Genomic DNA, 16,445 nt, shown 5'->3' on the forward strand with positions numbered 1-16,445 from the left:
TAAATTTGTCATTCTGGGTTCCAGCTTTTTTCAGGTCTTAGCAGGACCAAATCAAATGGACATTGCACCTTTCCTAGTCTTGCCTTTTGCTTCGGAAACCTGGGCGAGAAACACCCTGGTATCTAAGAGTTAATGGGGGTAGTAAGTGGCAGCTGAAAGGAAGAGTGCCAGCGGATTAGCTGTGATTGATAGGTGGCTGGGACGAAAGGTCACATGACCTAAATCCACTTGCACCAGTAGACCAACTGCATAAGAAAAGTGGCTGAAAGGCAATTTAAGATAAAGGAGTGTTTCAGACAAAACATGCCAAAAGATTAGCAGTGACTAGCGGCTGGACAGGGCATTTGTCCACTTAAGGTTGGTTAAGTTAGATCTGTCTGGGCTAATTTAGCGGGTGTGGTTTCTAGATTCCGAATAAAAACCATTAACATGCAATTTGTTCCATAGCCTGCCTTCACTTTAAAAGGCGCGTTGTCCTGCAAAGTCGAATGAAATCTTTATAGAAAGTTTCCTTTGGTCTTCTAAATTAGCTCATATTTGTGATAAATGATTTGCTGGCATTGCTTTCAGAGTGTGATGATGTGCCAGGTTGGGGGAAATTATACATTGTTAGATAAAGTTCTGCATTCTCTTCCTGCAAAGGCACAGCTCATTCTGACACACTAGAGTGCAGGCAGCATTTGTTATACTTTCAGAATGTGTCGGACCAGTGGGAGCAGCTGAGTAGTGTGAACATGAAAATGGCCTTATTACTGGAATGAAAAGTTCTCGTTAGACATGAGAACCTTGTAGGAGCACACCGTGACAGAGCACAAACATTAATTTATAATGCTTGTTAATTGTGTGGCTTGTTCTCTGTGCCTGTACTCGCACTCGCCCTCCATTTCAATTCCTGTATTGCAGGATCTTTTTTTAAGCAAGTCGGCTGCCTTTGGCATTGGTTGTGATGCTTGACCCACATTTTCCCCTTCTTTGATGGTTTCGGAGAGCGGGGCAGGGGACTCCTGTTTCTTGTTCCCCTTTGGGCTGTCTGTTCTAGGAAGCCCTCACTGGCGAGTTGCCTGTTGCCGTACTCCACCAGCCTTTCTGGCCCTGCTGCCATAGTACCCTATATCAGGGAGTATGTAGTATGGGCAGGACCATTACAGAGATGCGGTTTTCTACTGCTGGCTTCCCTGTCATGCTTGTACACAGAAGGGGAAACCAGTAGGCGTATCTCTGCCCTGGCCACCTCCCCGGCCTCTTGACATGAAGAGCCGACCAATGCAAGAAGCCGAAACCTTTGGATTGCCAGTGCTTATTTTTTTGTTTCATTTAAAGTCATGCTTAATCAGTTTTCTAGTTTAGATTTTTAAGTTTTACTCCATATTTTTTAAAGTTGGGACTAAAATTATTTTTTAGAGCGTCAAAAAGCAAGTCACAGTCCCAGTGTGAGTATATTGTAAGAGAGAGCAAATATTTTAACTCGAACAGAAATATTTTCATATTTTTTTTGGTTCGAATTATTCATGCACATCAAAGATGCATATTTACCTCTTCAGATTGTGCAGTAACACAAGAAGTTATTTCCTGTGGCACTACGGGTACTACTGGTCCAAACATATTAAGAGCTATGAGGATGTAAGCAGGGAAACGGGCTATGCCTCCTATTTTTTGGTGAGGGGAATATTTTAGCTTTTTTGGGGTGGAATGGGACTGTTTTTAGTGAGTGAAAGTGGCAGATACACCCCTCCTCTGTCGGGATGTACTTAATGAATACTCTTGAGTATACACCATGATCTATCATGTATTATGCTGAAAACTTTGCCATTAGGGTGCGTTATGCTCTTTTCTTTCTACCACAAAAATGATTCGATGTAGCTAGTTTTGGACCCCAACCCCCTCCCCCACTGCTGGATACTTGGAGAAATGCTCTTCTACATGTGTGGCATCCACCAGAATATACTTGAAACCATGGTGGTGAAGTCTGGGGATTAGAGGTGGGCTCAGCGTCTAGGCAGAGCCATTGTGCTGGGAGCTTTTAAGGGAACACCATGGATTTTGTGGTTTCAGAAGTTACTTTGAAAAGAGATCCACCTTGTTGCTTTCCCATACTACAACATGGAATTCTTTGATTTCCTAGTGGTAAACAATGGTTTGCTCTCTACTTGGGCTTCATCAAGTAAGCAAATACCCTTACATTGAACAAATGTGTGTCCTAAATATCTGCTCATCTACAATGCAAGGCTTTCTTTTATACTACAATACAAAGTTTCCTTTGATTTGTTCTTTTATTTTCATGTTGATGTACAGTGAATGTCTCCTATCTGGGCACATTTAGGGTAGGTATGTTGTCTATTATTGAATCCGTTGAATGCACAAAAGATCTCCAGTTGTTATTTTAACAGTGGTCAATTACAAGCTCCTTCCCATGGTCTAGTCTACTTTTCTGTTACCCCAGTGACTATGTGCATTAGCATTCCAACACATGCACTGTCTGTGGTGCAACAGTGAGCTGCTAGACTGGCACGTTTCACTTAGCCGCGCCTAGAGGCTACTGTATCTATGATTACTTCAGCGCACAAGCATGACTGACCAATGATCGTGCTCGTTTATCTTAAATTGTTACCCACATTAGACAGTAGGTAGCTCAGTATGTGCTGTGTGTGTGGGAGCACATGCGTGTGGGATCTGGTTTAACTTGGTCCCAGCCAGCTATTCATCCTTAGCATGCAGGTTGGAAATGGTAGTAGTAAATGTATATCGAAATGTTTTCTGTTCTGCACTTTCGGTGAAGGTTCTATATGAATTAACTATAGTTATTTGATTTACTGTGTGGGAAGAATTTAGGTCTATTCCACTCGAGTTGAGTCGTATGAGCCGCACCTTCCCATCACAAGACAGTGTCATCATACCGCTTTCATTTAGAGCTATACTCTATATCTAGCTGGCGCGATGCCTTGGTTGATGACCCCAAAGTGCAATTAAATTTGAAATGATTACACTAAGAATATCGTCTTTTTGTCAAAGATGCATCTTCCGTTCCTGAAAATGATAAAAAATGACTATTGATCCATACAACTGTTGTGTTCATCTTTATTGATCTGGCAAAAGAAAGATGAATTGCAGTCCAAATGAGATTATTGCAAATGTTAGCATGGCTTGGGCCATCAGCCGGGAGGGCGCCATTAATCATCTCAAATGGTGACCCGCGCGCTCTTAGCGTGGTGGTCAGGCTGCTGCCTAATCACGTGCCTATTGATCTTACTTGAAGCCCTCAAGCCGGGACGTGAGTGCCCTACGGCCGGCGGGAGCTGGCTGCTCGATGGGGACGGGGGGGGTCAGCCGTGTGAAGTGATTCCCTTTTCATTTGTGCTCTGAGCAACGCTTATTTAGGAAAGATGAACTACCTGCAGCCATGTGTGATAGTTATTATCACGAGTTCTCCTGAAAGAGCCATTGTGTCCAAGTACCAGACAATGTTATTCTGTGAGAAGTCTTGTGAATGTAATCCGGACTAGGCTGAGCTTGCATCTCAATATTCGGTCTCCTCTTGGTGTCCCCAAAGCGATTGCCTGCTGGTTTTCATGCAAGTAGCAAGTGGAATGGTGAGGTCTCATTGTTCTGCTGGTCTGACCTTTTCAGGAGTACAGTGGCTGCCATGACCAGCCTTCTGATTCTGTCTTCTAGTCTGTTAAGCGTACTTCAAGGTTCACTTCCCATGCTTTCCCTTGCATATTTTGTCTTCAGTGCATTCTGTCCCCTAAATTCCTTTTGTTGTTTTTTTTTTTGTTTTTTTGCTGCTGGTTAATTAATGCTTGGTGGTTTCCTTTTCAGGTTTTGTAAATATGTTGAAGGAATGCCTGTTAAAGAGAATATCTAGTTGCATGTACTAGGTCATTGAATTTCTTAGTTTTATCACAAGTTAGCAGTCTGTCGTCCCGCCATAAGGCTGCCTACTTCGTGATCAATCCTTGATCAATTTGAAGCTAATTCTAATTGGTGGTATTTTTGGATTACTTGAGATGGCGTAAAGTTAAATGTTACTGAGAGGAACCAGGCACTTAAGGTTACATGAGAGCACATCATTGATGCCATTGAAACATTGGAAAGAAGGTGATGAACCATGTTGACAGGATTTTCCACAGCCCATCGTAATGCAATGTTAGTTCATAGAGGTAATACATGAGCAAATTCATTGGACTATAAAAGGTTTGCTTAATCCGAACCCTGGGGAAGCTACAAATCAATAAAACATGCACTGTGATGAGAACTAGGGGAGAGAAGACTGAACTACTGGAATGCAGTGAAGACTAACAAGACTAAATATGCCAGAGAGCTGATAATGGCAGCAGTGATGAGGACAATGTACTGCAGGCCCATGAAAGGGATGCATGGAGGGAACTCCATGTAGACCTAGGAGAAACAGAAGGAACAAGAAGCCAGGGGAAGATTCCATGAGGGGCGGGGGAGAACTTTCCTTTATTAGATGATTTTGAGACTTGGAGAAGAGAGCCGCAAAGGATCAGTGGTAGGGAATAGATGCCTTCTGAGCATCGCACATAACTTCAGTGCTATGGAAAGTACCACAGTGAGGAGGGAACTCCTCTGCACAGTCCAGTAGAGGACACCTTGCCCAAGGCTGCCTCCCCTCCCAACTTGCATCACTTGCCAAACTTCTATTCCCACGTAATCAAGACACGAGCGGAACGTTTCCATACCGCATGCACATTTTAAGTCAGGGCCATCTACCTTCTAACTTTTGATATCTACCTTTCACTGATAGTCCTATTTAAGTGGAGGAAAGTAAGGGAATGGCAGTTGCAGAGCAAAGGATTTAACAGTGCAGTTAGTAAGGTTGATCCATTGGAAGCTCTCAAAATATAGCCTCAACAGGAACACAGCTGCGGAAACTCCCAGACTGCATCTGACATTCCTTCTCCAATCTGTATACCATGCCTGTATCCCTCCTCCTATTATCCTTCAAACGGTTTCTTTATTTATTATTCGACCTTATAAATGTACACGTTATTGCAGCCTGTTGGTATGCAGCCCCTGTGTGTTGTAGTGTGCTCTGTTGCTTCAAAGTTAAGTGGTATGTAAAGCACAATACAGGTCTGTGCGTTAAGATGATACATGGAGAAGCCTTATACTTAGAATCTTTGAAACGTGTCTTGATCCTGGGTGGGAACCCGTGATAATTGGGTGCTGTGGTTTACAGATTCATGGGTAATGTCTTTTCTTGCACGTCTAATTGGATGCATGGATGAAGGTTTCAATGTGTGAGTAACTGTATTTATATAGTGCTCTAGTCATTATGTACAAAAATGTGTCCACTTTGTACAGGTTGGATAGAGCGTGAGAGGTTGGGCTCTTTAGTTCTTTTAACCTGGGAAGTTCATTCATTCATTATTTCTTTCCATGTTTTGTATTTTAGAGTGCTCAGTTCTACAAAGTTACCACAGAGCAGTACCTGAAAGCTTCCAATGAAGTCGAGGCCAGATTCAAGTAAGACCTTTTCTTTTGTTTGTGCTCAGGCGCTTGAATATGAGGCAGAATTATGTAGGTCTGTTTTTAAATATGCATGTGTTTTTTTTTATTTTTTTTTAACCGCTTTATTGTATCTGGATTGCGCCTTTTGAAACATTCCATACATAAATATTCCCAAGTGTAGGGATTAGGATAAATGAATTGCCCAAGTGTTTTAGTTGAAAATCGATTATATAGCTCATTTCTAACAATGTCCACGTTTAAGAGAAATTCTGCGCCTGTAAATTCTTGTTCCTAGTCCCTTTACCCAGAATACATTTTGAATCTTGAATACATGACTAGTTTACGCCAAGTTAGCCCCTTAGCCCCCCCCACCCCTCTTTCTTTCTCTGTCGTTCTTTCTCTCTTCCCCCAATGCACTGCCTCACTCTTTCTACATGGGAGAAAGTTGCTGTTGGGTTTCGTAAAGCCAACCCAGCGGTTGCTGACAGTTGCATGAACTGGAGAAATAAAATATATTGACGGGAAGTGCTGTTTTTTTTTTTTTTTTGCAAAAGCTGAAAAAGCAGATATTCAAAAAAAAATTACTCATTTGTACTACCATAGTAAACTGGCTAATTAAAACATTTGACAATGTTAATTTCCAGTATATATTGTAGTCGTAATAAGAATGTTATGCTTTTCTTACTGAGCAGAGCATAATTGTAATCTCTATAATAACCACTTAAAGTATTTTCTGATGGGTTATCGTTCGAAGAGGGAACGTCGGGTGCACTTTTGTTGCAAGGGGACAAATACTACAGAAGGTTGCAGCCGGCTTTGCATAAAACCAAATAGTTTTTTGCAAACATAACAGTGACTGCTGAAATTTATATTTGACAAATGTGTCGGTAATGAAGGGGTTGTGGGCTTGAAACATTAAGTACATAGTGTACAATGAGCCTGGCGCTCTTTTCGTTTCTTCAAAACACTACCTCTCACATTACAATGTGTATATATCGATGTGGACAGCCTTCAGATTGGATGTGAGGATCGAATAGCTGCAACATCAGCCACTCCTTTGGGGCCCAAAGGCTATCTGCAGTGGTTTCCTTTCCCTGTGTACAATTGGAGCCAGGTCTGCGAGTAAGGGTGGCTCGGTTCTGCATGCACAGACATCCTAAGTGAATTATATATCTATGTTGGCAGATCCAATGTTAATGGACAAACAAATGCCAAAGCCCGTGCGTCGGTCCACAGGGAAATTCATGCATTTTAAACATGGTAAATGAATGAAATATCCCTTTCGGTCATGGATAATTCTGACAATGTGTTTTTGTGAATGAAATTCCCTGCGGTCTTATTACCGCCATTATAACCATAATGCAAACACGAGATTATTTTCACATTTCTTATTGTCAAGACAGGCTTTATTTTATCCAGGCAGGATACTTACTTTCAGATTCATTCCCCCTTCATTGATGACCTGGATCAATATTACCAATGACCTCGTATTGGCTTCCAGTGTCTTAGCACTTCAGCTTTAGTTACAGTAAGAAATGTGTTGGGATAAAGCATCTATCGCCGCACGCATTTTATAAATCTCCAACAAGAATATGCGGACTAAAAATATCCCCTTCAAAGTACAGTGATTCCATTGCTTGATAGAAAACCTATAGAAAAAGCAATCATTTGCTGAAAAAGATGACCGTGCAAGACTAATAACCAGCCAGACCCCCACAAGCATAGTGGTGGGAGTTCACACTAGTACAGAGCCTGACAGATTTGTCTAGGGTGGTCAAGCATAGAGAAGAGATTTTAAATGGAATCTGGGAAGTGGGTGGTCAGTTGGTACTTCCATAACAAGAGAATGGCAGCGTATATGCCGGATGATATTTTTGGAGACATTTCTTCCTTTAGCCGGTAAGATAACTCAGTGGGTTGAGCGCTCGGTCGGCAAGGTCTTTCATCCTTCTTAGGTTGGTAAATGAGTGCCAACTTGTTATATTTTATGTAAATATGTTCTATGTAAACCGAATGAAAGTAAAACTAACTAAAATAACTGAACAAGTAGCCGTTAGCAAACGCAAAGCATAATGGCCACACTGGTTGGGAGCAGAAAGGTTTTCAAAAATACACATACCCAAACTACTTTCTACTTCTACAACTCCCACACCCATCCTTCCTGGAACACACTAGCACCATTTCTAAGACTGACAGTTTTATAAACACCCTTGCAAACAAACGCCACAGTTCGCTTGAAGTGCAAGTGGTCTTTACAAATATGTTCACTCTGTCCTCGGGTAAAACTCTGTGACTCAGGAATGCTCATCAGCCGAGAGAGCGAGAGAAAAAAAAACACAACAAAAAACATACTCTGGAGAAGTGGAAATAGCCTGCAACGATTCACTCCTTCCACTGCCCTCTTACAAGCAGATGACTTGCTTTCTCTCTGTGTGTCTCAAATAGATAGATTTCGTCCAATGTACAACAAAACAAACATATGCCAGTTGAGGGAAAGGGGGTGTCCGCAAACTCCCCTCATTACAATGAGATATATGCAAACAGTTTTGGAAGGCAAGAACCATTGGTTTAGAGAAAGCGCTGCTTGAAGTTTGAGGACTGAAGTCAGCCATTGTACCTTCTTTAGTATTTTTGTTAGCGCGTGGGTAGAGATGCCTTAGACATCCCTCCAACAGTGGCCAGCTGGGGGCTTTCACAATCTAGGCCAAGGCACATAGAGGGCAGGACAATGGGGCTATTGTCAGAGCGACAGGGCCAGATTCTCTTCTCCTTTCTCCAAGATGTCTACCTTGCAGTCTCCCAAATACCCCAAACTCTTCTCACAGTCTTAAATTGTAATTTTCATAAAAATATATCTGGTAATGTAGCTTCAGTTTCTTCACTGAAGCCACTTGTAATCCTGGTTAGACTTCAAGTTTGGCTTTTTACAGTCCAACTAGTGCTATGGGCGACTCCTTATTTGTCCTTTTACAATGAGCAACTCCAAAATCAAATTTTCCTTATTTTAATTACCTCAAAATTGTCGCAATTCCACAGGGTCAGCGGAAAAAAAGCCCTAATCCGCTAAACATTTATCACAAATAAGAATGACTCCCTGATTCTGCGCCAAGTCTTTCACATTTGATTAGGTTTTATTATATAACACATTTTTGGGGTTTTAGTTTGATCCAACTTGGTTTATTGTAATTATATTACAAGCCCTAGCGGGACACGTGTTTCGGCTTAAAAAAGCCTTTATCATATCTGGGCTTTTCCGAAATACAACAAATTGACCACCAATTCATGGTTCCCCCAAACACATTGATAAGTAAATCAATATACTTTGTAAGTAACTCCAATCAAGCAATCCCACTAAGTCAGTGCCTTGTCTGGGATGCCCAAGGGAAGCCCTTATTTATATATTTTTATGGCAAGTTATAATCTGGATGATGAACCCTTGTATAACATCCCTCTCTTAGAATCCCCCTGACCCCACTGAGCCAAGAAGTAGATTTGTTTTGCAAATTTAAAAGCTTTATTTGAAAAATTAAACAATATATATATATATATATCACACTTCTATGAATAAATTGATAATGGATAGCACACTTGTGAATATGAGCAATAATCAGCAATAGGTAATCCTACAGTAGCACAGTTCTTGGTTACTTATGAATAGGAAAAGAAAAGTAAGGTGGTAGAGAATGTCTTTATGGCTTCAAGGACAATGCAATGATGAATGAAATGCAGTACAGAAAATAACTTGATATGGCTTCAACAAAAGACAATGTAATCACTTTTCCTTGACAATTCACCCCCCCCCCCTTATGCAATATAAGGAGATGGAAAGAGGAGCACACAGTTCTCAGGAATGCAATCAAATACAATACGAAATTCAGTCCCCCCCCCCCCCAGCAAGCTTAGAGGAAAACAGGTAGACGTTTGAAACACAGGCCCAAAATGCTTTGAATGTGATGACAATGAAGTGAGAAATGTGCTAAAAATGCTTTTAATTACCTCCTAGAGGTTCAGGGTGGGTGATATCTAGTTTATATTAGTTCAGGCTCACTTTAGCAATGCTCTATGAGTAACTAGCAGGTTAAAACGAATTTTAGCAAAGGAAAGCAAGGATCTGCCGATTTTTACACGTGGCTGAAATTGTGCAAATTGTCAAATCGCGGCAAATTTAATCGCGTGCGTCGAGCGTAATTAAGGAGGCCCTATAAGGAGTAGCAAGTCGGTTCTAGAATCTTAGCTTTAAGATGATAGTTAAAACTCGCTCCTAGCACAAATGGTTCCGGAGATACGGACGATTTTGGGAAGGTAGTTTTTCTGATTTGAAATTGAAAAGTTCAAAATGACAGGTGACAGTTTTCAGCTTTAAAAATGACAGTATGACACGATTCTAGGAGGCAGTTCTAATAGGCTAAAATAGTTTGGATTAGATTATTTTAGACTAAGAGATTGGTTTTGGCACAGTGAGTACTCACACTATATTTTTGAAATAAGCCGTCAAGGTCTGGTCAGGTTGGACGGGACTTCCGGCAGGTGGTTCTGAAGTCCCGGCTATCTGGGTCAGCTCTGCTCTCTGGGTCTGTCAAGCACCGGTTCTGGTCTCTCTGGATCTCTGGTCTCTCTGGATCTCTGGAGGTTGATGGATTTGAAGTCTGGAGTCTCCCGGCAAAGCGTCCCGCAGGAAAGTGGAAAGTGAATGTCCCTACCTGTCCTGCACTGTCTGCTTTTGTGTGTTTAGAAAGTGGGTGTGTGCGTGGCATAACTAAGCCTGCCCCTCTCTACTTGTCATTGGCCCAATTCTCCCCTCTCCCATGATTGGGGGAAGGAAATGGATTGTCATCATGATGAGGTCTGTTTATGGGTCAGAGGATCCTCCCCTGGTCAATTTGCCCACAAATCTATATTTGATTCAAATACACATTTCCCAGATACACAAGTGGTTGACATTACATGTACATATTACAGATGAATTAAGACAGGTCTCTGTTCAAGCCCCATGTTCCTGTGAGCTGGGATTCAGAAATGACAACATTTTGCGCTTTTTGGTCGATTTACCAATATCGGACATTTACCAAAAATTACACAAATGTGCGCAAGGAGTATGGACATTAATTGATTAAGTGTCAGATTTTTAACATGCAGACATTTGGAGTAAGACCCTATTTTCTGCTAGCAACCCCCCAGAATACACCACAGGGTCCTAACACCTCTTAAAACGTGCACAGAAAAATCACAAGAATAATGATATTACTTATATAATTTTGACCATGAGTTATCTATCTTTTTAAAATTATGCCCTGGTCAAAAAGGGATGTGGCTTCCCACATCACATGGTGGAATAACTGGTTTATCCACTTCCCCCAAGTTCAGAGAAATCGGCCAACGCGGGAGAGTAGGAGCTGTTCGAGGTAAGCGAATTGTACTGTCTTTTCACTCTCAACATTACCAATAACCGATTATGAGGCTGAAATCACTACAAAGTTGTTTTTTCAATCAACTTTATATAATGTGCACGCGATTGAGTGGATCGCGTACATAAGACCGCATATTCCAGATAATATAACTAATGACCATGGAATCCACGGCAGGCTAATAATGCAATATATACAATTGAAAATTCTTTTCTGCCGATACCATGAGGTAGTGACGATTTCTCTTTATACAATTGGCAGGAAGAAAGTTTGGGATATAACCCAATAGAGAATTTGCAACAACCGCATTGAGTGAATACATATATTTTGTATACAACCTGGGTAAATCACCCGTTATTAAAAAATACCCAATCATAATTTAAGAAGGAATTATTTGGCATAGATTACTAATAGAATGTATTTTTTCTCTATATTTTATTTTAATTCATTTTGTTTCATTGTTTCATGTTTTTTTGATTTGCTTTTTTATTTTTGGCCACTTCATTGTATCATGGATTTGGATTGTTCTTTTTCCTATATCTACTTTCCGGTCCACACTTGCGTATGAATAATTGCAATTACATTTTTTGTTTCACCACCCATGTATTCCTCCCATTTACCCATCCCTAATCTCTGTCTTAATTGTGTATGCATCTTTATGAATCTTGTTGATTAATGTATATTGATTTACTTATCAATGTGTTTGGGGGAACCATGAATTGGTGGACAATTTATTGTATTTCAGAAAAGCCCAGATATGATAAAGGCTTTTTGAAGCCGAAACACGTGTCCCGCTAGGGCTTGTAATATAATTACAATGAACCAAGTTGGATCAAACTAAAACCCAAAAAATGTGTTCTATAATAAAACCTAATCAACTGTGAAAGACTTGACGCAGAATCACAGAGTCATTCATATTTGTGATACACTTGTAATCCTGCATTGTAATTCTACTTCGCTCTGATGGCCGTCAGTGCACACCTTGTCCTTCAACATGGTAGTCCCAGGAGTCCGCACTGCAGCGTCATTGCAGGGATTGGTACATGGAAACTACATCTTCCATAATGCCCGAGAGTTAAGTCCAAGTTGTAATGTCTCATCTCCCCAACTATGCACACCCCCTAGGTTGACATCCCTTAATGGGTGGGGGCCTATTAAAAGGGAACTAGTGCTTGATACACGTCCTTTAATGGCTCATCGAACATTAGGTTAACTTCAACCCTCTCCTGTGCCCTTTCGAAACAGTCAGACTATTAGTTTGGCCCCTGTAAGGGAATCAAGGAGCAATGGTTCTGCAGAGCTGGTTGCGTCTGCATGCTAGGATCCCCTCATGCTGGTGCAGGAAACACTCTTCAGCCTGCCAAGATAGGATCATGACCTATGCAGAGGGATCTGGAATGCAGCCACCCAGAACCAAGCCCCACCTCAGAACTGGAAGCCACTGCCAGGGGAGGGACCTTCCAACCAGCTGATGCCTTCACCAGCAACCTAAACAGGAAAAGGGAGTTGGGAAGTTCCTCTGCCACCTTGGAGTAGCTGAGGCTGCGGTCCATCCGACACTGCAGATTAAATGAGGCTAAGAGATATACATCTCCCAAGCTACCTATGCCATGTTTGCCCACCTTACGCCAAAGAGCGGCTTGGAGGCAGGGGTCAAGGCCCTATATAAACCCAAATTCCCAATCAGGACTGAGGTTGGAGTAGGTGCAGAAGCAAGGACTTTGGAGAAAGCTGGGGAGAAGTAGTCTTGTGAAGAGAAGCCGTGGCACCAGAGTGGGAGACAGCCTTGGGGGACTGGAGGAGCCTGAGTATAAAGGAGGTTGAGAAGTGTGACTAGGCGCTAGTATGAGATGACGTCCAGAAGGCTGAGGAGCAACATAATATTGATGTGGTTGGAGGAGACGGACAGGCGTTTCAGTAGACGTGTTATTTGAAGGTGGTAGGTGATGACCTAAAGGAGGGTGAGGAGAACCTCTTCCTGGAGGTGGCTGACGGTCATCAAGGAGGTGTTGGGAGGAGTCTACTAATGAGGGGATTTAAGACATCAAGGAAGTTGTGGAGGAGTGCAAGGATTACGTGTTCAACACTTCAAGTGGAGTTTTGGAGGAGATGGGAAAGACTGAGTGGACCAGTAACAATCCTAATTGCGAGGTTTTTACCCATCAGGAAGATATGTTGAGATTCATGAAGACAGTTGTGAAGCAGGTGGAGGCTGACTCATTACAGAGCCCCCACAAGATTGGAGGGCAGGCGAAACATAACTGAGATGCACTGGAGTTGCTGGCATATTGATCCTGTGCTGCCAGTCCTCGGAAAGGAAGAATTTGGGAGAAAGAGTCGAAACAGGTAAGGCGATTAAAAGAAGGGCTGAAGAGGGGTAAAGTCAGGCAACGGAAAAGGTCTCATGAAAGGAACTTGACCGAGACAACTGGTTTGGGTGAGTGAAGGCTTGCCCTCGGCAAGCATTATGGGCCTGAGATACAACAAGCTGGTGGTTGAGGCAATTAGGAGGCAGATTTGGAGCAGATGGGCATTTGTAAGGACAGGTGGAAGGAAGACTGGGGAACCACTTGTGGATACAACAGCGTCCCCATGAAGGGCTCAACCCAACTCGCTCCTGCTCCCCCATGAGAAGTAACTGCTTCGCCCACCACTGCTTAGAAAAGACCTCAGAAGCAGCTTCCTTGGCCTTGCCAACAAAGAGGTGCTTGATTAAACCCCATTTAACCCTCACCTGGAAGACCCAAAAGGGAATGGCCAGAATCAGACGGGTCCTAAAATGGACTCCAGGAGGGTTTATCTCAAGCACCCGGAAGAGACATTTGAGTTACCTTTTTATCAACCCCATTTGTTATTTTGGCCCCAACCTGTACACAAATCGAAATAAACTCCTGTGTACTATTTATTTTCGAGTTTGGTTGTCTATTGATTCTCTGTGGCCGTCGTGAAGCCCATTTATACTGTGCGTTTTAATGCCTGCTTCTCCTGTGCCTCTTTTCATGTATATATTGGTATTCTGCCATCATGGTGCTGTCTTTTCTTTATTAGGCTGGCTTCCTTCTTTAGTTGCAATGAGACTGTGGGTGGTCAAGGTGGACTTTACCAGCGTTCACTTTTCTAGACCCTTTTTGTAGGGTTTTGTTGAAGAGGGGTAAGAAGTTTACAGAGTCCTTAAGCACCACACAGTGCACCTTCTATTTAAATTGTTCCTTTTATGCGAAAGTTGTAAAAGTCTGCCAACATTTTGACAGCCTGATATTTCCTTCCCAAATGCTCCTTATAATTTTCTTGCACTGTTGTCTGAACCCACATCTGCATGCGTACCAAGTTTCAGAAGCACTTTGACATCTTTTTATTTCTGACATTTGCAGAGCGAGGATCCGTCTTAGTTTTCCGGGCAGAGGGAAACATTCTCAATATTATCTGGAACTGTGTTTGGAAGCCGTTTTAATCTGGTGGTTAGTCTGGATACTGGATGGGAAGGGAACCCTGCTCGTTTTAATCCACGAAACTCTGGGTTGTTCATCTGTTGGCCCTTTCGATGTGTGTTGGATTCACAGGCACTTCTTCACTTCACCTCACCGCTTGGACTCTGCCAAAACCCGCCTCCTGACTAGACCTGACCTATGTGGTGCAGCACTTGCCAATGTGAATGATTTGTGTCCTCTTTCTGTGTTATTCACCAGCATTAGCTCTATTTGTGGAGCTACCTGTGGGCTATCGCACATTGCATCTTATTCTGTCATCCCTGTGGAGGACGCTCTGTCCCTGTTACTAGCAAAACTAAATGAGGGAGCCTCACCCAGTAACCTGGGCAAGTAAAGTTCACTGGGGTTGTCCCACATTGTGCATCATGAATCTCCACAGTAGAGTGCAATCTGCATTGACGAAAAGGGATTGCCATAACAGTTCGGGTGTCATGGCTATATCTCTTGCAGAAGTCTTTGCACCAATAGAGATCTCTTCTGTGTCTAAGACATCGCTCAGGAAGAGGATAGCGGCTCTGTGGACCTGATCGAACACTCATCCGTACTGCCTCTCCCTAATGAGGCAGTGCCAATGAGTTCAGTATCACCCCTGACTCATTTGCAAACAGGACAGCCTAAGTCGTTTTTCAGCCATTTGAGTGCAATTCACTCCTCATGGGATGCGTGGAGCATCATTAGGCTTCACTCTTCTTACAAGGAAGACAGGACAGACTCTTCCTCTTACATTTAGATGGACCTCTCAAAGATAGGTTGACAAGTGTTGCATATCTGGTCATTTTACAGACAAGATTAAACTAAGTGAATCGTAATTGAATTAACCTGCAATGTTTTGAGCGTAAACCTAACTTTTTATAATAGCATATTAACAAGCCTAATCTTAACTCTCTAGAAGCAAGATGGTGATTCCTGTATGTCGAGCAAAGTGATCCAAATTCGCGTGAAGTATAGTTGCTGATAAAGATACACAGATGAATTCCGCTATTTAGACATTGTAATGGTAATGTAGAGAATGATACCTATAATAAAACATAAAATGACTGCAGTGGCTAGAACCTGTGCTGAAAGAAGGTGTGGTGTGCAGAAAATGCCAGTTACTCCCCGGCTCAATTGTTGAGCAGACCACATAGGACACCTTCAAGTGCCTTCTATAAGAGTAGCAGAAATCAGGAAACATGTTAAAGTTTAACTGTGACATGTATTCAGGTGACAAAACAGTACTTGACTATGCACAGAAAAAACATTATGACCCTGAATAGGGCCTGTAGTTTAGGTATCATCCTCCTGTATTACGAAGTCCATTAAATTCACAATATGCAAAATAGGATATTTTATAGGATTAACCACTGCAAACCAAAAGGATATACATAGAATAGGCCGTTTTTTAAAAACATCCAATCGCAGATCGTATTTTTTTTAGGCTAACTCATGTCTTTGGTTGTTGGCATATCGATCCCTTCCTCTGGCATTCATTGTGCATTTGAAGCAGATATTAGTTTGCCGAAGGGCAGTGTGATTGCACTTTGCAACGTTTGAAAAGTATGCACAAGTGTGTTCAAACAATGCTGTCTCCTTATATAAGTGTATTACAAAAAAGGTGAGTAGTAGGACCCCTAACTACAATTTGCTGCTTTGATTTTAGTCGGGTGAATTTGTAGGCGTTTATGTATTGAAACACAGTAAATTGCCAGAGTTTGTATATATATATATATATATATATATATATCACATTAAAAAATGCCCTGCCAATTCACTTAACCTCCAGTGCATTACTCTAGAGTACACTTTGACCGCTTCCGATATTAACAGCACCACCGTTTTAAATTGTGAGCGACTTCCCACTTCAAACCAAGGTATTAAGACAATGCATTAGTTTAACTTAATAATCGGGAATACTTTTCTTCAGCCGGTTTTTATTCCATTCCTTTGGCTAACATCTGTAATTGCACTCTGTCCTTGAGAATGGAGGTCGTGCTGCATTATCACGTACCTTCATGGAATTGTCCCGAATTCCTGTGGGGCGCGGACGGTTCAATGAGTAGACGAGAATTGATGAACCAAAGTGGCTGACCTTCGACCGTGG

General features: G+C 42.0%; 1 protein-coding gene across 1 annotated transcript in view; it reads left to right on the top strand.

The window, feature by feature from the left end:
* The window catches only part of CHCHD3 (coiled-coil-helix-coiled-coil-helix domain containing 3), a 1,467,811-nt gene that overhangs the window by 1,138,113 nt on the left and 313,253 nt on the right, over positions 1–16,445 (top strand). The window contains exon 6 of the mRNA XM_069629626.1: positions 5,417–5,487. Coding sequence (XP_069485727.1) covers positions 5,417–5,487 — 71 coding nt within the window. The remainder of the gene's footprint in view (positions 1–5,416; positions 5,488–16,445) is intronic.

The sequence above is a fragment of the Ambystoma mexicanum genome, chromosome 12 (assembly GCF_040938575.1).
Source record: "Ambystoma mexicanum isolate Mex_15411 chromosome 12, UKY_AmexF1_1, whole genome shotgun sequence".
Taxonomy (NCBI): domain Eukaryota; kingdom Metazoa; phylum Chordata; class Amphibia; order Caudata; family Ambystomatidae; genus Ambystoma; species Ambystoma mexicanum.